The 23,114-nt window shown below is 49.7% G+C and overlaps 4 protein-coding genes across 6 annotated transcripts; 2 read left to right on the plus strand and 2 right to left on the minus strand.

Moving 5' to 3' along the window:
• Positions 1-131: 131 nt before the first annotated feature.
• On the plus strand, positions 132-3,438 carry FCER1G (Fc epsilon receptor Ig). The gene is made up of 5 exons (XM_065874476.1): positions 132-313; positions 2,180-2,271; positions 2,432-2,467; positions 2,898-2,918; positions 3,073-3,438. The coding sequence occupies exons 1-5, from the start codon at positions 265-267 to the stop codon at positions 3,133-3,135; spliced, it is 261 nt and encodes an 86-aa protein (XP_065730548.1). The 5' UTR covers positions 132-264; the 3' UTR covers positions 3,136-3,438.
• Positions 3,439-5,783: 2,345 nt separating this feature from the next.
• APOA2 (apolipoprotein A2) lies at positions 5,784-6,769 on the minus strand. Its single transcript, XM_065899472.1, has 3 exons — positions 6,718-6,769; positions 6,295-6,427; positions 5,784-5,910 (listed from the first exon to the last, which is right to left on the minus strand). Exons 1-3 carry the CDS (start codon positions 6,767-6,769, stop codon positions 5,784-5,786), a joined length of 312 nt encoding a protein of 103 aa, XP_065755544.1.
• A 2,103-nt stretch (positions 6,770-8,872) lies between these two features.
• TOMM40L (translocase of outer mitochondrial membrane 40 like) lies at positions 8,873-13,582 on the plus strand. Of its 3 annotated transcripts, XM_065888505.1 has the most exons (10): positions 8,873-8,957; positions 9,178-9,428; positions 9,720-9,787; positions 10,089-10,181; positions 10,453-10,554; positions 10,702-10,807; positions 10,997-11,119; positions 11,273-11,349; positions 11,542-11,644; positions 11,784-13,582. In XM_065888505.1, the coding sequence occupies exons 2-10, from the start codon at positions 9,314-9,316 to the stop codon at positions 11,921-11,923; spliced, it is 927 nt and encodes a 308-aa protein (XP_065744577.1). In that variant the 5' UTR covers positions 8,873-8,957; positions 9,178-9,313; the 3' UTR covers positions 11,924-13,582. The 3 variants fall into 3 exon arrangements, with proteins under 3 accessions (XP_065744577.1, XP_065744587.1, XP_065744597.1); XM_065888515.1 differs by lacking the exons at positions 8,873-8,957; positions 10,453-10,554 and having other exon boundaries at positions 9,314-9,428; positions 11,784-11,923; XM_065888525.1 differs by lacking the exons at positions 8,873-8,957; positions 10,089-10,181; positions 10,453-10,554 and having other exon boundaries at positions 9,314-9,428; positions 11,784-11,923.
• NR1I3 (nuclear receptor subfamily 1 group I member 3) lies at positions 12,648-18,070 on the minus strand. Its single transcript, XM_065888492.1, is given in 17 exon segments — positions 12,648-12,692; positions 12,694-12,750; positions 12,753-12,780; positions 13,647-13,754; positions 13,943-13,986; positions 13,988-14,037; positions 14,040-14,063; positions 14,343-14,431; positions 14,433-14,490; positions 14,708-14,818; positions 14,821-14,848; positions 15,072-15,157; positions 15,160-15,235; positions 16,413-16,462; positions 16,465-16,526; positions 17,965-18,037; positions 18,040-18,070. Coding segments are annotated over 17 exon segments (1,020 nt in total).
• Between the last annotated feature and the right edge of the window lie 5,044 nt (positions 18,071-23,114).

Raw genomic sequence — 23,114 nt, forward strand, 5'->3', positions numbered from 1 at the left:
CCTCTTTCCACGGTAGCAGGGGCTTGGTCACTGAAGGACGCAGACGTAGGAGACCGATCTCCTAGCTCCCTTGGTTGGCCCTTCCGGGAGCCGCCCGGTCTCTAGTGCAGGAAGGGGAAGGGGCCAGAGCTCAGAGGAAGGCGTGGCAGGAAGGGGGCAACGCTGTGGTCAGGGAGCCGCTCGGGAGCCGCTCGCAGAGCACAGCTGCACGGTGCTGTCAGAGCGTCCGATCCCCAGCTCGCGGCCCCTCAGCCCCTGCCCAAGATGTTTCCAGCAGTGGTCTTGCTCTTAATCCTTTTGGTTGAACAAGCAGGTAAGAGGGTTTGGTGAGGGACAGTGAGCTGGGCTCCAGGGTGGGAATTAAGGGCATGTGTCTGAGGGCTGAGGCAGGGACAGACAGAGGGAGGCTGGCACTGGGAGGATGGGCACAGAGACCCTGCAGCTGGTCCTGTCCAGTCTCTGTCAGGGCGCAGGACTTGTAGTTCCCTCCTTTCTTGTTCCCTTCTTACTTTTTCAGGACTGATACACACGTAAGTCTTCAGTTTGGCAGAGGAGGGGAGTGGGTGTATGACATGAAAAGCTGGTCTGGGGGAAAATTCCGTTTCTCATGATCAGCGTTTTCTGTGGGGTGCCTTTGGTCTTATCCATTGGGAGCTGATCTCTAGCTGGTTAAATAATATTCATAAAGCCCCCTTTAGGAAGGCAGGGGCCTGTCCTTGTGTTTAGGAGTGAGGCAAGGGTAGACAAATACGTGATTGCGGCTTCTGTGGGTCATCACTAAGACACAGTTGATGTGAGGGTGGGGGCAGCGTACAATGCCCCGTTCCAGAGAGCTGAACGTCAGCTGAGAAATGGAGGCAGAAATGGGAAGTCTTCTGCAGCTCTGAGGCTCCAGGCGTTCTCTAAACTCTCCTCGTTCTGTCTGCGTTGTCTGTGTTTTGAAGCTGTGTTTTCACAGCTGGGGTTCGGGGAGGAAGAGGTTAGTGAAACTTAAGGGAAAGTGGGGAAGTTAAAAGGGACGGACTGGGATGGAGCTCCACCAGCCCAGCTGTGAAGATGGAAGGACTAAGTGAGCGGCCAGTCTGCTGCCATGGGATGAGGGAGCAGGGACACTGAGGCATAAAAGAGAGGGCACAAACCTGGAACGCAGAAGACCTGAATTTCAATTCCAGCTCTGGCACTTCACGCTATGACCCTAAATGAATTACGTAGCTTTTCTGAGCCTTGGTTTCATCATCTACAAAATGGCGATGATGTTTCCGTCACGGGGTAGTTTTGAGACTTATGTAATACCGTGTGTGAAAGAGTGTCACAGAATAAAACGTACTTCACCCATATGTCACATGCCCATGAGCCCTCTGATAGGGGTCAGAGCAGATAGAGGCTGGAGCTCAGACTTTATTTGATTTTTTTCCTTGCACGAAACTTCCTCTCTCAGTGGCCTAGGGTGAGTAACGGGGCAGAGTACCCGGAGCCGGAATCCATACAGCTTGTGGTCATTCCCTTGAGCCTGGGCTAAGACACTCGCTCAGCCTTATGTGCAGAGCCATCGGTATCTATAAGGCCAAGGAAAGCAGGCACCTTGTTTTTACGTATTTAAGTGTCTTAGTTGGGTGGGTGGGGGGGACAGAAAGCGATGTGGCTGAGGCTAGATGACCCATAATAGAGTGATTGCCTTCCCTCCTTTCCTCAGCTCACATCCTTCCTGTCCAGCCCTTAGTAACAGGTCACAGGACTTAGCAGAGACACCCCTGTGGTTTCTTTGCTGAAATTTGTCACTGCCTCCACTCACTTGACCCCCCTGGGCCGAGGTTTTGGTCTTGGCTCAGTGAACTCAGATGGGTCCCTTGAGGGCTATGGAATGCTCAGTGGTGCCTGAGGAACCCACAGTGCTAAAAAGAGAGGGTTGGGGGCTGAGGGAGAAGCTCTCAACTCTCAGAACCTGTAAGTTCCATCACAACAGAACTGTTCACACTTCCTGTCCTACCCCTAGCCTAAGGGTGAGGAAGAAGAGGGAGAGGTGAGAGAAATAGGAATCTAGAGAGGAAGATGAAGTTTCTTCTCTGGGACAGTGCCCCTCCAAGTCCCGTCCTACCTCCCAGAGCCCTTTCTTTCTCTCCTCTGAGCACCAGATCTTTCCTGCTGCCCCTGACCCCATGGGTACCCTCTGTCCCCTCAGCGGCCCTGGGAGAGCCTCAGCTCTGCTATATCCTGGACGCGATCCTGTTTTTATACGGTATTATCCTCACCCTGCTCTACTGTCGACTCAAGGTAAGGCTGGGCAGCGTGGGATGAGGGCTGGAAGGAGAAGTGGGAGGGTGGTGGCAGCATGGCTCCAAAGAGAGGGAATGAAAGGGGTTCCCCTACAACGTTTGGAGGTGGGGTTGGGCCACTAACTTCACCTTTACTGATGGCCTTTCCCCTACTCCAGCTGCAGGTGCGAAAGGCAGCTACAGCCAGCTATGAGGTATGGACCCTTCCTCAACTGGGTATCAACAATTTTTCAGTCTCAGCCCTTCTGGGGCTTTAGCCTTGGGATCTGCGGTCTCTGGGGGGCATGGGACTCAGGTGCTGATCTCTGTAAGCTTCAGAGGTCCCCCTCCTACCTCATCCTACCACCCTGCCACCTAGCCAAATCACAAAATATTCAACAGGTGACGAGGAAGAGTCAAGCGTAGAGTGACAAGGCGTACATGAGAGTGTTGTATGTTGTGTGTATATGTGTGTTGGTAGCCATATGGGCAAATGTGCATTCATGCCCCAGAGTATCCATGGGAGTACCCTCTAGCCCAAGGGGGCCAGCCACCCCTGGACACATACCTCCCGGGGTAGGGAAGAAGATGCTGAGGGGCCCTGGAGATGTGGGTCTCTAATGCCTTGCCCTTTTACCTCTGCAGAAATCAGATGGCATTTACACGGTGAGTGAACCTGCCTCCCAACCCCAGTCCCAGGAAGTCAGCAGAAGAGGGTGGGCTTTTGAGTGAACTTTGGAAGGGGTAGGGCCTCTGGGGGTGGGTAGGAGGCCCTGTGATGGGCTCAAGCTCCTGACTGTCCTCTGACTTCCACCTCCAGGGCCTGAGCACCCGGAACCAGGAGACTTATGAGACCCTGAAGCATGAGAAACCGCCACAATAACTTCAGAACAGATGCCCTTGGTCACCTCCTTCTTCCACTCTCCTCCCAGCCCTCGTAGCTGGCATCACATATGCCTCCCCGCCGTTAATGCCAGCTGACCCTATCCCTGTAATGATGCTATGCCCCCCCATTAATAGACACCAGTGGTTCCTCCTCCCTGTCAAAGACCTTAGATGCTCTTCATTAATGTTTATATTCTAGTCTCACCTCTTTATGCCACCCTTCTCCGCTTCCCCGTCCCCAACTCCCACTAAACGATGGAAACGGAAGGCACTAACATCAATAAAGTTACCACAGACTGGACTCTATTCATTCATTCATTTAACATACATTTACTCAGCCTCTACTAGCCTAGGCTGGATACTGAAGATATCACAAGGCAAATTTAGTTCCTGACCTTCCATAACTCATAGTCTAATAGACCAGAGCTGTTGTGCTTGATTGAGGGATGAATGCTGACTGTGACTGGGGGAAGGATGAGACCCTTGATCCCCAGGCTCTCTAGCAGGGTGCTGGAGCAGGGAGTAATGTGTTGGGGGTCTAGGCACATTCAGAGACATTTGAACCCAAGAAGTGACTTCCGCACCCAGCTTGGCCCTCTGTGTCTGACAACGGAAACGAGGTTGGGTTGCGGAGAAGCCTGGCTGTCCAACCCCAAATAGTCACCAGTCCAGATCAGAGTGGGCTTCAGGGAGCAGTGTGAGCGCAGCTCGCAATATACACGCATATGGGCATTAGCATAGCTGAAAAGCCAAACATGCAGAAGGGATGGTGCGACTAAAGCTTGTGTGATGCTCCCAATGGAAGGTTTTATGGGAACCGTGTTTTCAGTGGATTCTGCGGCAAGAGGGACCTGAGGGAGCCAGGTCTGGGTTGGAGGAGGGTAAGGCAAAGGGGAACAAGTCAGGTCCAGACGGGAGGCCAGGTCCTCCAACTGCATGGGTGAGTGGTGAAGGAATCCCCCTTCTCAGTGCCTGTCCTGTTTCGAGGCAGGATTCCCTGGTAGTATCTGAATCCCATCCCAGCCCTGTCCAAATGGGTCCAGAGTCTCCAGGCTTACCCCTAGCAACCCCCTATGCTGGGCAATACTTTGTACTGCATGGTGACTTACACTTTTCAATGTGTTTTCCATCCTGTCGTACCATTTGATCCACTCATTAAAACTGTGGGGAAATTCAGGCTCTTTGAAGTTAATTAACCTGTCCAATGTCGTCTTGCAAGTGACAGACAGATCTGTGTCCCTGCACGTTTTGCCACATGAGGAAAAAATAAATAGACACTGAGAAAGAAAGGGGAAGAAAGTAGTCACGAGTGGTAAGGGTCTAAAAGCCCAGACTGAAGAGGTTGGTCAGCATACAGATGAGCAGGGGAGGGATAGACTGGGAGTTTGGGATTGACATGTACACACTGCTATAGTTAAAATAGATAACCAACAAGGACCTACTGTATAGCACAGGGAACTCTGTTCAATACTCTGTAATAACCTAAATGGGAAAAGAATTTGAAATAGAACAGATACATGTATATGTATAACTGAATCGCTCTGCTGTACACCTGAAATGCAACACTGTTAATCAACAAAACTCCAATATAAAAAAAAAAAATATATATATATATATATATATATATACAGAAGAAATTGGAGCTATCTCTGGTGTCTGGGGAAAAGGTGATTTCAGATGAGATATGACGAATGAGTCAGGGTAGAGAAGTAACTCTTTTAAATATAAAGTGGAAGTAAACTTTTATTGGAAAATGCCCATTTTCCCATTTTGGGATTGTAAGTCTCCTGCATCAGTCCAGCCTGACCTCCATTCCATTTTGATTTAATCCAGGTATCACAGCTACCAAAATTTCTCAAGTCCCTCATGTCCATCAAGTTGGAGACCTGTTAGGCCTTTAACTGGCTACCACGTCTACTAGCTCCAGGCTCTAAGATGGCTACCAGAACTTGGGCCAGTTCCATGAATAGCACCCAGGTAATAGTGGGGGACAGGCTTGGAATGGGTGTTCCCAGACAGGGGGTCTAGGTGAGAGGTTTCAAATGGAAGGATTAGAGCACCTTCAGGGAGAGGAGTTTTTTATTGCAGGATGGGGGAAAGCACAGAGTTCCCCTGGCTCAGAAGGGAAGGGAGGGGCCTTGGGTGACACCTTTGGACTCATTTTGGGGAAGCTTTCTCCTCTTCATAGTATGATAGAGGAAATTCTGAAGGGTGCTCTCATTTCCCATGACCTTCAGGAGTCTAGGGATTCAGTTCATGAATCTTTCATGCCTTTCAAGTTACCATGTCCACGGCAAAGTCTCTTTAGTTTCTCCTGCAGGGCCATTCCCAGGCCTGTAGAAAAATCCCTGGGGTTTGGAGAAGAGTCACAGGCACCCCTACTCTGTCATTTCCATCACTGGTCTCTTCAACCCTTTCTCCACCCCTTCACACCAAAACCCCTCTCCTGTTAGAAGCAGATTTCTCTTTGTTCTCCCTCCTCCTCTTCCCCCACTACCCCTACTTTTCCCAGTCCCCAAAACATACCAGGCTCACAACTTGATTCCTTCAATATTTATCGTAGAAAACAAAGAGTAGGTAGGAAGAGGAGCTCTAGGCCTGGCCAGTGGGTGTTCCAGGGGCCAGCTGGGGATGGAAGACAACAGTCTAGGCAATGCACTTGGCAACAGGCTGTGTTTTGAGGTCCAAAATACCGTCCAAGAAGTTAATCAGATCAGTTCCAGCCTTCTTGACGAGGGGCGTCAGCTGCTTTTGTGCCTTCTCAAAGTAGGCCCTGGATATGTGAGGGATCAGAAGTCAGGATGAGGGACTGGTAGGGGCCTTCTTGGTAGTGGGAGGTGAGACCCAAGTCCGCAAACCCTAGCGCCTGGTCTATCCTGGCATGGCAAAGCTCCTAGGGGGAGAGGCAAGCCCCCCGCTGGGCAGAGATAGAGATAGAACAGACCATACAGATAGAAATTCAAAGCCCAGTTCCTGCTACCCCTATCTGTCCAAGAGGTCCATGGGATCTGTGGGGTGATGAAGGAATTTTCTCTACAATTTAAACCCCATCCTCCCTAACCCCCACCCCTTAGCTCAGTCTTCTGTAGGACCTCCCAGCTTCCCCTCTTTCTCTCCATAGCCCCCTGGTCCATGAACCCCCTTTGTTGAGACTTACTTGGCCTGGATTGGAAGCTCTGAGCCCTTGGCCTTCTCCAGCAGGTCCTTGCCGTAGTCGGTCGCAGTCTGGAAGTACTGAGAGAACAGGCTCTGCAGATTCGGCAGCTCTGCCTGTCTCCGAACCAAAGCCCCTGCACATACACAGAAACACACACACGCACGCACACACACACACATCCTCAGCTGAGTCCCCAACAATGAGTCCCACATCTCTGCCAGTATTCAGCCTCAAATCTCAGCTCTCTCCCCAAACAGGTATCCAGCTCCAGGTCTTTGGATGCACTTTCTGGGCTTTAGAGAGGGAATGATTTTTCTTTTAAGCTCTCTGGTTGCCAGACCTGGGCATAGGAGAACAGACAGATGGGCAGCTAGGACCCAAGCACCTTTTCCTCCTTGGGACCCCTCTTCATAACACACCCACCTTCAAGGCTACAGATGGTAAGGAGCAACACAGTCATTGGAAGCAGCTTCATGGTGTTAATGGAAGGGAAATTGGCCTGTGAACAGGTGAGGGCAGGGAAGGTCACTGAAGCGAATGGGCTTCAGCCCCTCCCCAGAGACTCCTACCTACATGTCCACGCCAACCTGGTTCCCTCCCTTTCTACAGTTAAATCTTTGGATGCTGCCCACACCTCTTACTCCCTTACTTTACCTAGTCAGTGTTGCTGTCCTTGCCGTCTGTGCCTGGCCTGGCTAGCGAGGCAGGGCCTATATATCTGTATGCTTCCCCACCCCCCTGTCAGGTGACAAGTACTTTGGAGGAGTCCAGTGGGGCAGGAGCTATACTGGAGTAAACAAGTTAGAGAAATGGGGGGAGGAGAGGACAGCACATAGGGGACTCATGGTGATGGGGTAGGAGGCAGGGGGTGCAGGCCTTAATGGATGCCAAAGGGGTATACTTTAGGCTTATTCAAGATCCATTCCTTTGGGGCCTGGGCCCAGTAGTCCTTGGATTTGAATGCTTCAGGAAGCAGGATTCCTAGGTTTTTTTTTCCTCTGGAAAGCTCTGACATATCAAGCCCTCAGCCCTTGGTATCTTTGTCCCATTATGGGTATATTTCATCTCCCAACCCTATCCCCCATCACTGCAACTTGGCAGAGAGGTATTGGGGAACAGAAGAAAGGACATAAAATCAGAGACGGGGTGAGGGGAATGCAGGTTAGGACAATAAAGGTTAGGGCCAGAGGCCAGGTGTGATTGACTCTGTACCTTTTTGAGTTAATGTGTAATGAATGAGATGGGAGAGAAAACACTAGAGCCGATCAGTGAGCACAGCCCACCCCCAATAAAACAAATTCAGAAAGCAGCCGCTGCCCTCTCCCCGAATTGGAGTGCTCTGGCAGGAAAAGAGGTGAATGAGAGGCTTCTACCAAGGATAAAGGTTGAAGGTCTCTGGGCATTTGATCACCTTACCGGTTCTAGGCAGTGGTCAGCCAATATGTGTCAGCAGGAGCCATAGCATCCCTCTGACCAAGGCCCTGACCCTTGTCCCAGCCCTGAAAGTGCGGGAAGGCAGAGGTGCATTCCCCAGACCCAAGGTATTTGGGTGAAACCAGCTAAATAGATATCAGAAGTATTTGTATCTTTCATCCTTTTGCCCTCAAAGTATACGTAGAGCATTCCTGGGAGATGGGAGTGGTGATGTGAGAGCTAGTGGGGAGGCGACCAGAGCCTAAGAAATCTTATTCTATCTTCAACCATTCCCTTGTGGAGCACTTAGTTCTTGAAGGGCACTCCATTGACTTGTCTGTAGCTTTGGAGTGGAGCGCATTGAGGGCAGGAGTCCATATTCCTCGATTTTATTTGCCAACTCTGCCTAAGGAACCAGGGAAGGAAGGATTAACTTCAGGGGTCAATTGTTTCAGGGAATAGTTCTGCTAGAATTAAGGCTGCAGTCCCTGCTCCTCTACCCCAAATTCTCACACCCATTCCCATTCTACCAAGACGACAAGAGCGCCAACTTTGAGAGGCGCAGACCTCCAGGAGGGAAGTGTAGGTCCATTTGCCTACGGAGAGCTGTACCTGTGCGTCGAACTCATTTGGAGGTGTACTGTGTACTGTTCAGGACTGTGAGGGGGAGTCCCCAGGGCCTGGGAGGGTGGGGGCCGCCTAGGGGTGTTCCGAAGCAGTGTTCGAAAGAAGTTTTCACAGTCATTCCCTCCGCCACCCTTCACAAAACGCGTCTCCAGGCTATATGGTGGAGGGAACTTCAGTGGCTCAAGCTCCAAGATGCTCCCTCTAGTGTCTTGCACGCTCAAAGGTTTTTCCCGACCTTGGAAAGGCAGGGCGATCTAAGGCCATCTACCTGAGTAAGTCTAAGCAGCTACCAACAAGTCCCGTCTGTCTCTGCAGTGCCAGGTTGGAGCTCTCATGATGAGAGGTCTGCTACTCCTTTGCGTCCTCCTCTCCCACTGGCCCATGCTCAGCAGCCAAGCAGCCTTTTTTTTTTTTTTTTTTTTTTTTATCGATTGGGCGGAGCCCAATCAGGGGAGGGTTGGGTCTCTGAAACCTTTTTTTTTCGCCCGGTTCCAAGATGGTGTTCATGACTACGCTGGGAATGCAACGTGAAGCCGCAGTTCTGCCATCATTCAAGATGGCTGCCCCCATCAAGATGACCGGGGTGTGCCTGGGGGAAAGGGGCAGCATGATGGAATGAGACGGTAAGGGTTACTGCTCCATTGCAAGCCTCACCTTGAGGCATAGGAATGAAGAGCAGAAAGGCTAGGAAGCTGGGTGAGGTCTGTAGTGGAGGCTAGGATTAGAGAGTGGGGGAGGGTACAGGGGTGACAGGTGGGGGTGAGGGATTAAAGATGGGATGGGAGTGTGCCTGGGGTTCAAGCTCCCCACCGGTGCCCTCTCCCCCCACTTTTCCTGTTCCAGGTCTAGCGTCGGACCATGTGGAAGTTTCTGGGACTGGGGAGCCGGATAATGGGGGGTGGGGCCCGTGCGGGGTAGAGGGAGCAATAGCGTCCTTTCCCAGGCGAACCCCGGCCCCTCCCCTGACCTCTGGACTGAAATGGGGAACACATTGGGCCTGGCACCGATGGGGGCTTTGCCCCGCCGGAGCCCCCGTCGAGAGGAACCTCTCCCCAACCCTGGGAGCTTCGATGAGCTGCACCGGCTATGCAAAGGTGAGAACTTGGCATCTAGGTGTCTCAAGTTGAAGGGGCAGAGAAGGGGAGGGTCTTGAATGGTGGGTGTCCAGTGATGGGAGCAGAAAAGGGGAGATCACAGCTGGGGCGGGCAGCCTCAGGGAGGATCAGGTGCTCAGTGCAGCGGAGCACTTCCTGTTACAGGACTTGAAAGGAGGTCAATTCCTCCAAAGCAGTTTCTATGGGATTGAAAGGGGAGACTACTTCATGGGGTGGGGGTTCCTTGCCTGTGCTTATTCCTTCCCTTCCCCTCTCCTCCACCCACTTCAGATGTATTCCCAGCACAGATGGAGGGAGTGAAGCTCGTTGTCAACAAGGTTCTGAGCAGCCATTTCCAGGTGCTCCCACTTTTCTGGCCCCTCCTTTCAATTCCTCCCTGCCTGTCTCTGGATCCTCTTCTCCTTTCCTTTGTGCTCCAGCCTTAGCCAGGCTATATGGGACAAAAGAGAGAGAGTATGGGGGCTCTCTTTACTTCCTTTCCCTGTGGGACTCGTTGCTTTTAATCTGGTGACCCGCTGTATATGTTGTAATGTTTGGGTTTCTTAAAAGACCTGCTGGATGGGGACAAGATGAAGGGTGGGGTGGGGGATTGAAATAGAGCAGAGATGCTCTCTCCTCCATTAACTTCTCTTTCCTTAGGTGGCTCACACTGTACACATGAGTGCTCTGGGCTTGCCGGGCTATCACCTCCATGCGGCCTATGCAGGGGACTGGCAACTTAGCCCAACTGAGGTGAGGGCTCCACACACCTGGGTTATCTCCCTAAAAGCCCAGCTAGGACCCAGGTGTAGAGGAGGAGGAAATGTGTGTGTTATGAGGAAGAATGGGCAGGGCACCTCCTCTGTGTTTCTTGGGAGAGGGTGGGGAAACATTTGTGATGAGCTGGGAGTTTGTCTTTGTGGCTCCACTAGGGGGCGCCGGGTACCGTTAAAGAAATCCTACATTTGGATTTAGACTGAGTGGTGCCACCCAGCTCAGTCTTACTCTGGACACTCTTCAACAGGTGTTCCCCACTGTGGTCGGGGACATGGACAGCAGTGGCAGCCTCAACGCCCAGGTCCTGCTCCTCTTGGCAGAGCGGCTCCGAGCCAAGGCTGTCTTCCAGGTGACCCATGGTTCCTGCCTTCATCTACTGAAGCATTTCCTCTTTCTGCCCTATGAGTGTCCTGCTCTGGGGGCTCAGGGAGAGGAACAGAGGCAACAGTGATCATAAAGAGGGAGGGAGATTTTACTTCTCCCTCTCCCTACCCAGACGCAGCAGGCCAAGTTCCTGACGTGGCAGTTTGATGGCGAGTATCGGGGAGATGACTACACAGCCACTCTGACCCTAGGAAATCCTGACCTGATTGGGGAATCGGGTGAGGAATTGGTACAGGGTTCTTTTTGTCTTGGCTGCCCACTTGCTAATGCTGGGTATGCCTCTTCATGGTCTGTACGGTTCAGGGATTAGAAAAGAAACTTTCTGGGGCAGGCTGGGGTGGGGGGCTGCTGGGGGTGAGGTAGAGGGCCTGTCTCTGTGAGTGACTCCATGTCTCCCCACCCCACAGTGATCATGGTTGCTCACTTCCTGCAGAGCCTCACTCATCGGCTGGTGTTGGGAGGAGAGCTAGTTTATCACCGGCGGCCAGGCGAAGAGGGGGCCATTTTGACACTGGCTGGGAAGTACTCGGGTATGGGGTGAGGAGGAATAGTGACAGGGAGGGAAATTCTGGACTTGGCTGGGGTCCTGGCCTGTGTTCTATTACAGTAACGCTCCTTTTCACTTGTGCTTTGTTTTTTTTTGTGTGTGTGTGTGTGTGTTTGTTGTACTTTGGTTTTGACAGCTGTACACTGGGTAGCTACCTTGAATGTGGGATCAGGTGGGGCCCATGCAAGTTATTACCACAAGGCAAACGAACAGGTGAGTCTACTGATCCCATCCCCTGCTGCAACGAGTCCCTCCCAACCTCCACAGGCCCTGCTGACCCACTATTCTTCCTACCCTCGCTACATATACGTTTCATGCGCATCTCCATTCTGCTGATCCCCTGTCAGGACTCCTCTAGTCTTCACTGAGACAGATCCCTCTCCCATCCTTGCCCATGGTTCTCAGGTTCAGGTTGGAGTGGAGTTTGAGGCAAATACGAGGCTACAAGACACAACTTTCTCTTTTGGTTACCACCTGACTCTGCCCCAGGCCAACATGGTATTTAGAGGTGAGGGTTATTCAGATGACATTCGGAGGTGCTGAGGGATTGGGGTGGGGGACAGTGGGACGGAAGCTCCGCCTTCCTCTGCTGGCCCCCTTCTCCGAGCCCTGTTAGATAACCTAGTGTATATTCTCTTCCCGAACAGGCTTGGTGGATAGTAACTGGTGTGTGGGTGCTGTGCTGGAGAAGAAGATGCCCCCCCTGCCCGTCACCCTCGCCCTTGGAGCCTTCCTTAATCACTGGCGCAACAGATTCCACTGTGGCTTCAGCATCACTGTGGGCTGAGGTTGTCCCAGAGCCAGCCCCCATAACAGCTGGAACCTCTGAGTCAGGTGCCCTGGGGCCAGGAACTAGGCCCCTCTCAAGAGCCCACCTTGCTGGGTGACCTCTAGGTCCCAGGAGCAGAGTGGGCACAATACATGCCCTCCTCAGAACTGGAGCTGCCACAGAGGCAGCTGCTGAGGCAGTGGTTTGAGGCTCCCACCTCTGCCATCAGCCCCAGTTTCATCTTCCCATACTCTTATGGCTCTGGACTAAGGGAGAAGAATTAAGGGGTCTGTCTGGCTGCATTTTCTCCCCGCACTCCCACCTCCTTCATTTCCTTATGGATTAAAGCTCCTAGCCTCTTCCTCTTCAGAGCAGAAAAATCTGCATGGCATTAGCTCCCATCCTGTTTTCCATCCCAGAGTTTCCCAAGGCTGGGAAAGAAGGGCTGAAGGGCTAAATCTTTGACCCCAGAAAGTGGGGCCCACCTATTCCCAGACGGAGCTTCTTTACCTCTTAGCCCTGAGGCTTCCTCCTTCCCCATCATCTGTGCTTCCAGAGAACAACTTTGTCCCCATGGCCACCCCTCATTCTCCCCATTACCGCATGAAGAGGCAGACGTTGCTTTGATCATTCACTGCAACCAGTGGGCTCCCTGTTTACTGGCTCCAGCCTCTGGTCCGAGCATTTTCCCCTTTCCAGTCCAGCATGTCCAGGTGGTCTGGGGAAGGAGGCGAACTGGGCCTCAGCTGCAGGTCTCCTGGAGCAGTGGCACCATGGTGGACAGTCCCCTGGATGTTCTCGATTTGGTACCAACATGCATTGTTAATGCTTCGGAGATCAGCCAACCGGCCCCCAGCAGCTTCGCATATAGAAACCTTTGGGGTCACCAGGGAAGGAGAAGAGAGATAGGCAGCTGAGAGTCTTGTCCTGAGGCCCTGACCCCCTAAACTGCCTCTCTGTGAAGCTAGGTCTGAACATGAGGGAAAATATGCTCTGATGTGACAAATGTATCAAAAACTCCAAAGGTCCCCAGTGGGGCCTCTATCTGACACTGACTTCTCTCACCATGACGTTTTTCTTGAACCCAGAGCTCAGAGGGCCAAGTGTGAAGAAAGCCCCAGACTTTGCCAGATATTCAGCTGTGTGGAATCCGAGGATCTGGCCTTCTAGAGCAGGTTCTAGAAGGTGGGTGTGTTCTATGGTATAAAGCAACCCTCTTCTGGCCAAACTGGCACATTGAGGAATAAGCAAAACAGAAGTGGAGTGTACTTCAGAGCCTGGTTAGATCATGGACTGTTGAACCAAGGGCTGGCGTCGGCCATGAAACTGAATGACCATAACTTCAAGGGGAATGAAAAATTAAAGGAATTGGACCAATGGAGAAGGAGGGGAAGGGCCAAGGAAAGAGAGTGAACAAGATTCTTGAAAGTCTGTTTTAGTCTGGAGGAGTTGGATTGGTGAGGTGATGGATGTCATCAATCTCAGGAATGCTATTATACCGAGCCTGTGAGCTACTACTTTGCATCTCTCCTGAATAAAAAAAAATCTGGGAAAAGTGAGATGAAACAGCAGTAGGAGCAATTTGAATGCCGGAACTCTATGAGATGGGAGGGAAGGACTAGACCCCCAGGGGCCCTGGTTTCCCAAAGGAAAGGACAGTAAAAGCACTCATCCTGAGTTCAGTGTCTCCCTAACTCCTTTCCACCCTGGCGCAGCCTCCACGTGTCCAGTCCCACTGTACCGGTCCCGGGGATTTTGCTGCTGGCCTTTGATATAGCTCTGCAGAGTCAGCGCTATCTCCTCTTGCAACTGATCAGTCCCCGCTCTCTGGGTTATCCCAGGCCGGTCTCTAAGATAGGGAGTGGGGAAGGACAAGGTGGGAGGTTGTGGGTGGCCTGCATGGTGCCCTGGGGAGCCAAGACTGGGATAGACCCATTCCACAGGTTTGAAGACTAAAAGGCCTGGATGGATGGATTCAGGGAGCTGGGAGTTTGGGCAGAGGTGGTGGAACAAAAGCTTCTGGGCTTTGAGGGATGCTTCCCAGGAGAGAAGAGGGCCGTGGCAGCCATGAACACATACTCCAGGCTCCTGGAGCTGCAGTTGGCGCAGTGTCCTATGGAGGCCGAAGAGAACTCCAAAAACTCTTCCTGGAGCCCCACTGTGGGTTCCAGGCACACGGGCTTCAGTAGTTGTGTCACACGGGCTTCGTAGTTGTGGCTCTCGGGCTCTAGAGCACAGGCTCAGTAGTTGTGGCGCACGGGCTGAGTTGCTCCGCGGCATGTGGGACCTTCCCCGGACCAGGGCTCGAACTCGTGTCCCCTGCATTGGCAGGCGGATTCCTAACCACTGCACCACCAGGCTTAGGAGCCTTCAGGTCACCTCGCCACATACCATACAGAAGGGATGCATGTCCTCTACTGTTCTAGCACCATCTCACCATGCACTCCATCTTCTGTGTAGGGAAGAAGCCCGCAGAGGAAGTTTTGTGTTTGGAGACAGAAAGTGGCATTGAGTGCAATGTGACATTTCTACAGCTGCTTCCTTGAGAAGGGAGATCTGGTCCTCCATGGGCCAGAGCAGGAAACCTGCTCTTTAGACTCTAGCCTGAACTTCAGAGAGGGAGAGGAACTCCCAGTTCTGATTGAGACACTTAAAAAAGCTGGGAATTCAAGACCTGCTACTTGAAAAGGCTGAGGGACGGGTTAGTTTGGTTAGTGACCTTTTTTTGGGGCGGGGGTGGTGGTGAGGGTGGGATTATAATTTACTGGAGTGTTTTCTTCCCGAAAGGTAAGGGGAGGTCACATACCGAAAGGGGCAGGTCCTTGGTGTGCCTGATGATTTGCTGTACCATGAAAGTGTTGATGTCTGCGAAATGTGTGAGCAGAGGCAGTACAGGGAACTGGGTGGACAGCGCTGGTGATGGATGAACAGATGAGCTGGAGGCTGCAGAGATCAGAGCCTGGGTGAGAGGCCCCGGTCCTAGGGATCTCTTTTAGGCCTCTCCAGCTTTATCTTGGAAGGGTTGCGGGCTAAGGAGTCTGCCTCGGCTGGGGTTCTGGAGAAGTCCTGTCCTCTCTTGGTGTGTGGCACACAGCCCCCTCCCTCAGGCCAGCCTCCTTGGGCACCCTTTTGGTAATATTTCAGCTTGAATCCTGTAAATGCTCACCCTGAACTGCACAAACTGGTCAAACATGGTGCCCACGTGGCGAGTTTGGGCCCCCAGCAGTGTCTGGACTAGCTTTTTCTCCTCAGCTGCATCGATGCTCGCTGTGCCCGCCGCTGGGCCTGTCTTGCTTACCGCAAGGCCCGGGCTTCTGCCGATGGGATCATTGTGCCCGGGGAAGGGATGTGACAAAACTGTTGAGACTAGCAGAGAGCACCTTTCTCTGTCAGCCCCTGGTCTGGGGCCCTCAGACACTGCGTAATGAAGGACGCGGGGAGGGAGGAGAGTTCTTGAGGCCTCCTTGGGCTTGGCTGAAGTCACAGGGGCTCCAGGTGGTAGGGGATTCCTGTATACTTCCCCTGACCTGTGAGGCACTGCAGCAAAAAACAATGCACTGTGGGAAGGAAAAAAAGGATGGACAATAAAGTGGGAATAGTATAAGGAGATGTTTGACTTCTGGGGGAGCACTGAAGAGGGAGGGCTTGTGATACCAAAAACATCACCTTATGTTTGCATAGCTTTATAATTTCAAGGCTTCTGAGGTTAAGTCTCACTGGATGAAACAATCCTGTGGGTGGAGAGGGCAGGTGTTATTATCCATATTTTTCAGAAACAGACTGACATTCCAGTGACAGGTCCAAGGTCACAAAATACTTAACGTGATGTAGACTGAATTCAAGATTTTTTGACTTCTACAGTTTCCTTTCCACTGCTCCATATTGAAAAGCAGTGTGACGTCATGGAGAAAGCAAGGGTCTGGTGAATACTGACTCTACAACTTTTCAGCCGAGTGGACTTGGACAAGTTGATTTCTGTTACTTTAAGTTGGATATGAGTTACATTATCTTTTGGGGGCAGAGCCTTATTACCTGGCACAGAGAAAAAAACATTAAATAATTCAACAATTATCAAGTACCTACTAAGTGACAGGCACTATATTTGAGAGATGGAAGAGTAAAAGCAAGCCATATAAATATCTAGGGGAAGAGCATTCCAGGTAGAGGCAATGGCAAGTGCAAGTACAAGTTACAACCGTCTTGAGAAGAGTGTGCTTGGTATGTTTGAGAATGGCATTGACGTCAGTGTGGCTGGGATGGGTTGAGCAAGGGGAAGAGTTGGAAGTGAAATCTGAGAGGTGGTATGGAGGAGCTGGCCCATGAGATCATGGACCATAAGAGAGAGGAGGAGCCCTTGGAGGTTTTGAGCAGAATAGTGACATTGTCTGAGTTGTTTCACAAAGCTTACTCTGCCTGCCCTGTGGAGAATACGCTGTGGGAATAAGGGCAAAGCATAGTCAGTGGAGGAACATAGTGGATTCTCGGGATGGAAAGGGGCCAACTCACTGTCCTTCTTCATGCCAGCATCTAGGCACTTCTGCAACCTGCAGGCTGGGCCTTGTTGACCTTCCAGCTTCCAGCAAAGGGGCACGTGAGACCGGTGCTTTTGCTAACTGTTCACCTGAGAGGACAGAGACATTGTGAGGGTTGGGGATGGCAGCGAGCAGGTAGGTATGTGAGGGGCTGAAATGAAATGGTCAAAAAGAAACTATGGGGCTTCCCTGGTGGCGCAGTGGTTGAGAGTCCGCCTGCCAATGCAGGGGACACGGGTTCGTGCCCCGGTCCTAGAAGATCCCACATGCCGCGGAGCGGCTGGGCCCGTGAGCCATGGCTGCTGAGCCTGCGCGTCCGGAGCCTGTGCTCCGCAACGGGAGAGGCCACAACAGTGAGAGGCCCACGTACCGCAAAAAAAAAAAAAAAAAAAAAAAAAGAAACTATGGTGAGAATTCCAGTGGTTATGAAACAGGAGGGAAGGGGGCAGGGCACAACCTTTGAAAGAATGACATAGCCCAAGGACATGACATAAACTGATTAGAACCAAATGGGTCCAAGACGGCAGACAAGTCGAGTTCCACTAGACCTTGAGCCTCAGTATACGCTCACTGTAACACATCAGCAAGCTAAATGACACACCCATAGGCGCCATGACAGTTCCCAGGCCCACCTGGGATCAAAAAGTGGGCGGTGGCTCAATTCCTGGAAATCCCCGCCCCTTCCCGAAATAGCTGGAATACTCCTCCCACTCATTAGCATATGCAAATACCCACCCCTACAAAAACTGACAACCCCAGACCCTGGTGCCTTTTCTCACCTTCTGAGGTGGCCCACACTCTCTCTAGGGAGTGCGTTTCTCTCTAAATAAATCCATTTCTTACCTATCGCTTTGTCTCTCACTGAATTCTTTCTGTGATGAGACATCAAGAACCTGAGCGTCATTAAGTCCTGAAACCAGGTATGTGATCTCAGTTGGAAGACCGTACGTTTTGACCGGGTTCGAGTCCTGGCCGAGAGGGTTCAAGTCCCGATCTGGGTCTAGGCTGGGTTCGAGTCCCAATCTGAGGTGCACCGTTTCAGTTAGGACTATGCGCTTTCACCGCCGAGGGCCTGGGGTTCAATCCCTGGTTGGGGAACTAAGATCCCGCAAGGCAAGTGGCCAAAAAAAAAAAAAAAAAATCTGTGGTGACATGGGCTACTCTGAGCTGTGCCCAGAGGTCCCTAGGGGTAGAGAGGATACAACGCATCTCAAGCATTTCCAGTGGGGCACAGAATCAGTCAGGAGAGCCTAGTTGGTGCTGTACTAGTTTGGTGCTTTGCAGGTAGTGAGTACCCTTGACCAAGGGGTTGTGTCCATAGGACAAGCACTCAGCCTTCCCTCTGTTATTTTGCCTCATGTTTATACAAGTGTTGAGGTTGGCAGTTTGCAGCGTGCTAGCCACAGGGTAGTCAGGCTTCAAGATGCAGGAGTGATGTAACTGGACAAGCTTGGGCGTGTGCCAGGGCTTAAAGGCTGCCTGGCAGGCAGTTTGGGAGGGCGTTTCTGCTGGGGAGGAGGTTCTCACCTGAAGAAACCCTTGCAGTCCTCAGAAGTCAGGGCCTGGAAGGGATAGCCTGTGGCTCAGTTCCTGCACACACACAATTCCCCTGCTCATCCTCCTCACGGGCCATGGCTTCAGGTGTTGCAGTGGCCGTCACAGGCCCCTGAGCGTCAGAGGGGTTATCAGTCAGCTCTGGACCACCCTTGACCTTCTTCCCCTTCTGCAGAGCCTCTTCCCAAACCTGCCCTCGGCCTGACCCCCTGCATTAGCTGCACTTAATTGCTTTTAGTCTCTGGACCCCGAAAGTTTTCCTACCTGCTTCTCTTCCCACTCTGACCCTGCTTTCCCCTTGAGCTCAAGAGCTGATAGTGTTTAGAGTTAGGGATTACGGCCCTCAGTATCTGGAAAACAAGGATAGAAACTGCTCCTTATCAGATCCACGTAGATTTTCCCTATTGCTGAGGAGAGAGGGAGAGAGCAAGCTTTTTCACATGACGTATGTCAACAGTAAAAGAATAGGCATGGGCTTCCCTGGTGGCGCAGTGGTTGAGAGTCCGCCAGCCGATGCAGGGGACACGGGTTTGTGCCCCGGTCCGGGAAGATTCCACATGCCGTGGAGTGGCTGGGCCCGTGAGCCATGGCCGGTAAGCCTGCGTGTCCGGAGCCTGTGCTCTGCAACGGGAGAGGCCACAGCAGTGAGAGGCCCGCGTACTGCAAGAAAAGAGAAAAAAAAAAAAAAACAGAATAGGCATAACAATTGTACAAAGCGCCCCAAAGGAAAGTTCTTCAAAAGAGACTGGGGGCTAATTAAGGGCTTATGTAAAGAGCTAGAAGAGGTCCCACTTCCCAAGAAGGGAGGGCTGAGAATTAAATCAGAATAGCCTCTAAAACATTAGATATATGGGATTGACCTGGGGGCTCTTTCACCAGAGCTGGCATCATGGGAGTGTGCCCTGTGCAGTCACACAGGCTCTGTGCTCAGAGGAATCTTGGGCTTGGTTTAATGCTCTGATATTGCCACTGTCTTGAAATTCTTTTTTTTTTTTAAATAAATTTATTTATCTATTTTTGGCTGTGTTGGGTCTTCGTTGCTGCGCACGGGCTTTCTCTAGTCATGGTGTGTGGGCTTCTCATTGTGGTGGCTTCTCTTGTTGCGGAGCATGGGCTCTACGCACGCGGGCTTTAGTAGTTGTGGTACTCGGGCTCAGTAGTTGTGGCACACGGGCTTAGTTTCTCCGCGGCATGTGGGATCTTCCCGGACCAGGGCTCGAACCTGTGTTCCCTGCATTGGCAGGTGGATTCTTAACTACTGTGCCATCAGGGAGGTCCTGTCTTGAAATTCTTAATGATGTTTGAACAAGGAGCTTTGCATTTTCATTTCTCAGTGAGCCCTGAAAATTACGTACCTGGTTTGTATAGAGCCAAGATGAAGGACATCTAATTAATAAGTTTAAGAATCAGAAGTAGGAGCCTTCACTGGGGTTGTCTAGTGCTCAGTAGACACTGAAGAATATTTTTGCAAGTGTAAAACGTGTGTATGTGTCCAGATGGCCAAGAGGCAGTTGAAAATATGCTCAACATCGCTAATTATTAGAGAAATGCAAATCAAAACTGTCATGAGATATCACCTCACACCAGTCAGAATGGCCATCATCAAAAAGTCTACAAACAATAAATGATGGAGAGGGTGTGGAGAAAATGGAATCCTACTACACTGTTGGTGGGAATGTAAATTTGTGCAGCCACTATGGAGAACAGTATGGAGGCTCCTTTAAAAAACTAAAACTAGAGCTACGGTATGATCCAGCAATCCAACTCCTGGGCATATATCTGGAGAAAACCATAGTTTGGAATGATACATGCACCCCAATATTTATTGCAGTGCTGTTTACAATAGCCAAGGCATGGAAGCAACCTAAATGTCCATCGACAGACGAATGGATAAAGATGTGGTACATATATACAATGGAATATTACTCAGCCATTAAAAAGAATGAAATAATGCCATTTGCAGCAACATGGATGGACCTGGAGATTATCATGCTGAGTGAAGTAAGTCAGACACAGAAAGACAAATAGGATATCGCTTCCATATGGAATCCAAAAAATGATGCAAATGAACTTATTTACGAAACAGAAACAGGCTCACAGACAGAAAACAAACTTACGGTTACCAAAGGGGAAAGATGGGAGGGAAGGATAAATTGGGAGTTTGGGATTGACAGGTACACTCTTCTATATTTAAAATAAATAACCAACAAGGACCTACTATATAGCACAGGGAACTCTGTTCAGTATTCTGTAATCAGCTAAATGGGAAAAGAATTGATATATGTATATGTATAACTGAATCACTTTGCTGTACACCTGAAACCAACACATTGTAAATCAACTATAGTCCAACATAAAATAAAAATTAAAAAAAATTTTTAAAGGTGAGAATTTCTAAAAGAAAATGTGGGTATGTGTGTATACACATACACATGCACTCTCTCTCCCAACCTTTATGAACAGAAAAAGTAATTTCAAAAGCTATTTGGATGTTTTGGGGATGGGTAACATGTTGGATACATCTATGTTGGATAAATCCGATCCCACACACACTGGCACAAGGTCCAAATCTCAGTCTTTCACTTTGAAAGGTCTTTCTCACTGTACATCTCCCTGGGTGTTTGCTGTTTCTGCACTATTATAGTCTTCTTTCACTAGAATACAGCATTTTTTTCTTTTTCTTTTTTTTTTGGCATATCATCTGCTTCTTCGGTTAAGGGTTAAATTATAATTAATGATGCTCTAACAGTGAGTTAAAAGCCCAAGTGGAGGCTAGAGCCATAAAAATACACTTAGAGAGACAGAGACAGAGAGGAGAGATTGGGTTAAAAAGAGCCTTGTTTAGGTCCCCTTCATCTCAAGTAGGTGTGACATCCAACTATGTATAATTTACTGCATTTGAAGTAAGCTGAGCTCCAGAGAACACAGGTGCTTGCACCTGGTCCTTGGGAGTCGGTGAGCATATTTATGCATATGCATCTGTTGGTATCTTTGGTTGAGTGAGACTCTGTGAGAATTCATACTAACTCATTCAATCAACAAATACTGACTGAGAACCTACTATGTATTAGACACTAAGGATAAAAAAGGTGAATAAGATGCTCTCCTGCCCTCATGGAGTTTAAAGGTGCTAGTGGAGAGACAGACCTTTAAATAGATATAAAGAAATATAATCAGGAACTGCCCTGGTGGTCCAGGGGTTAAGACTCAGCACTTCCACTGCAGGGGGTGCAGGTTCAATCTCTGGTTGGTGAACTAAGATTCAGCATGCCGGGCGGCACGGCCAAAAAAAAGAAAGAAAAGAAATATAATCCTATCAGTGATGACGCTATGCACAGAGCATTCTGAGACTACAGAAGAGGGGCACCTAATTCTGCCTTGGCAAAGAGGTGTTGAGGAGGCAGGAAAGTGTTCCTGGAGGAGTGACAGCTGAGTTGATTTTTAAAGGATAAGAAGGAGTTAGCCAGATACAAAAAAGTAAATATGGTAGAACCACGAACAGGTCTTTCTTGCTGGAGCATAACATTTCAAGCTGGAGTGGGAAGAGAAAAGTCTAGAGAGATGGGGTATGAGGCTGAGATGTAGGCAGGGCCAGTTCATGGGAGACCTCGTGTGCCAGAGAAAGCAGCTTAAGTCCATCAGGAAGCTTTTAAAGGGTAAGATGGGAAATGACATGGTCAGATCTATTCTAGATATCCAACTACTGGCTGTTTGGGAGATAGATTTGAGGGGGCAGGACTGGAGGCAAAGAAACCAGTTAGAAACTCTTGCCATAAAGTAGGTGAGGGATTAAGCCTGATCTAGGATAGTGGTAGGATATAGTAGAGGAGAGCGTTTTGAAAAATACCTGGGAGGTGAAATAATTGGAACTTGGTGAGTACTAGAATGTCTAGGTTGAGAAAGAGGAAGAGGTAAAGATGACTCCAGGTTCCTAGCATGGGTGATTGAGTGGATGGTGGTACCACCAACTGGGAGAGAGACTACAGGAGGAGTATACGGCCCTCCCTACTTGGGCCCCTATCCTTTTCCACAGTTGCAGATTTACTCTAGCAATAAGGTATTAAGTACCCACTCTGTGGTGAGGCATTATGGAAAGGGATAAAAGAGAGGGTTCCTATTATCAAGGAATTTACTGTCTGATTATGGAGGTTGCATAAGTAAATGGAACTCCTAGATCTTACAAGGAAATATATAATCAAACTCTAAATTGTGTGGTGAAGATCATGTATCATATTATAGGTATTAATTGCTTCATTAATTTGTTCTTATTATGAGCAGCGTACTGTGTAAGAATCCTTACCAGTGTTAACCCTGAAACATAAGTAATATCACCACTTTACAGATGAGAAAACTGAGGCCAGAGAGTTTAAGTAACTTGTACAAGGATTACTATACCCAATAGTTTATTAGATGACTTCACCTGGATGTCACAGAGGCATCTCAAATTCAGTATGTCTACAGGGAAGCTTTATGATCCCTAAAGCACAAGCAACACAATAAAAAAATAAGTGGTACTGCATCAAACTAAAAAGCTTCTGCATAGCAAAAGAAATGATCAACAAAATGAAAAGGCCACTTACAGAATGGGAGAAAATATTTGCAATCCACACATCTGTTAAGGGGTTAATATCCAAAATAAATAAGGAACTCATACAGCTCAATAGCAAAAAACCCAAATAATCCAATTTTAAAATGGGCAAGGGACCTGAGTAGACATTTTCCCAAAGGAGATATTCAGATGGCCAACAGGTACATGAAAATGTGCTCAACATCGCTAATATTTATGGAAATGCAAATCAAAACCACAATGAGATATCACCTCACAACTGTTAGAATGACAATCATCAAAAAGACGAGAAATATAAAAATTGTGAATCACTATGTTGTACATCTGAACTTATGTAATACCGTTCATCAACTATAGCTCAATAAACACACACGCGCGCACGCGCACGCGCACGCGAAAAAAGAAAAGAAATAACAACTGTGAGGATGTGAAGAAAAGGGAAACTGTGTGCACTGTTGGTGGGAAAGTAAATTGGTACAGTCACTGTGGAAAAGAGTATGGAAGTTCCTCAAAAAATTAAAAGTAGAACGGCCATATGATCCAGGAATTCCGCTTC

Source organism: Phocoena phocoena, chromosome 1 (genome assembly GCF_963924675.1).
Source record: "Phocoena phocoena chromosome 1, mPhoPho1.1, whole genome shotgun sequence".
NCBI classification, from domain to species: Eukaryota; Metazoa; Chordata; class Mammalia; order Artiodactyla; family Phocoenidae; genus Phocoena; species Phocoena phocoena.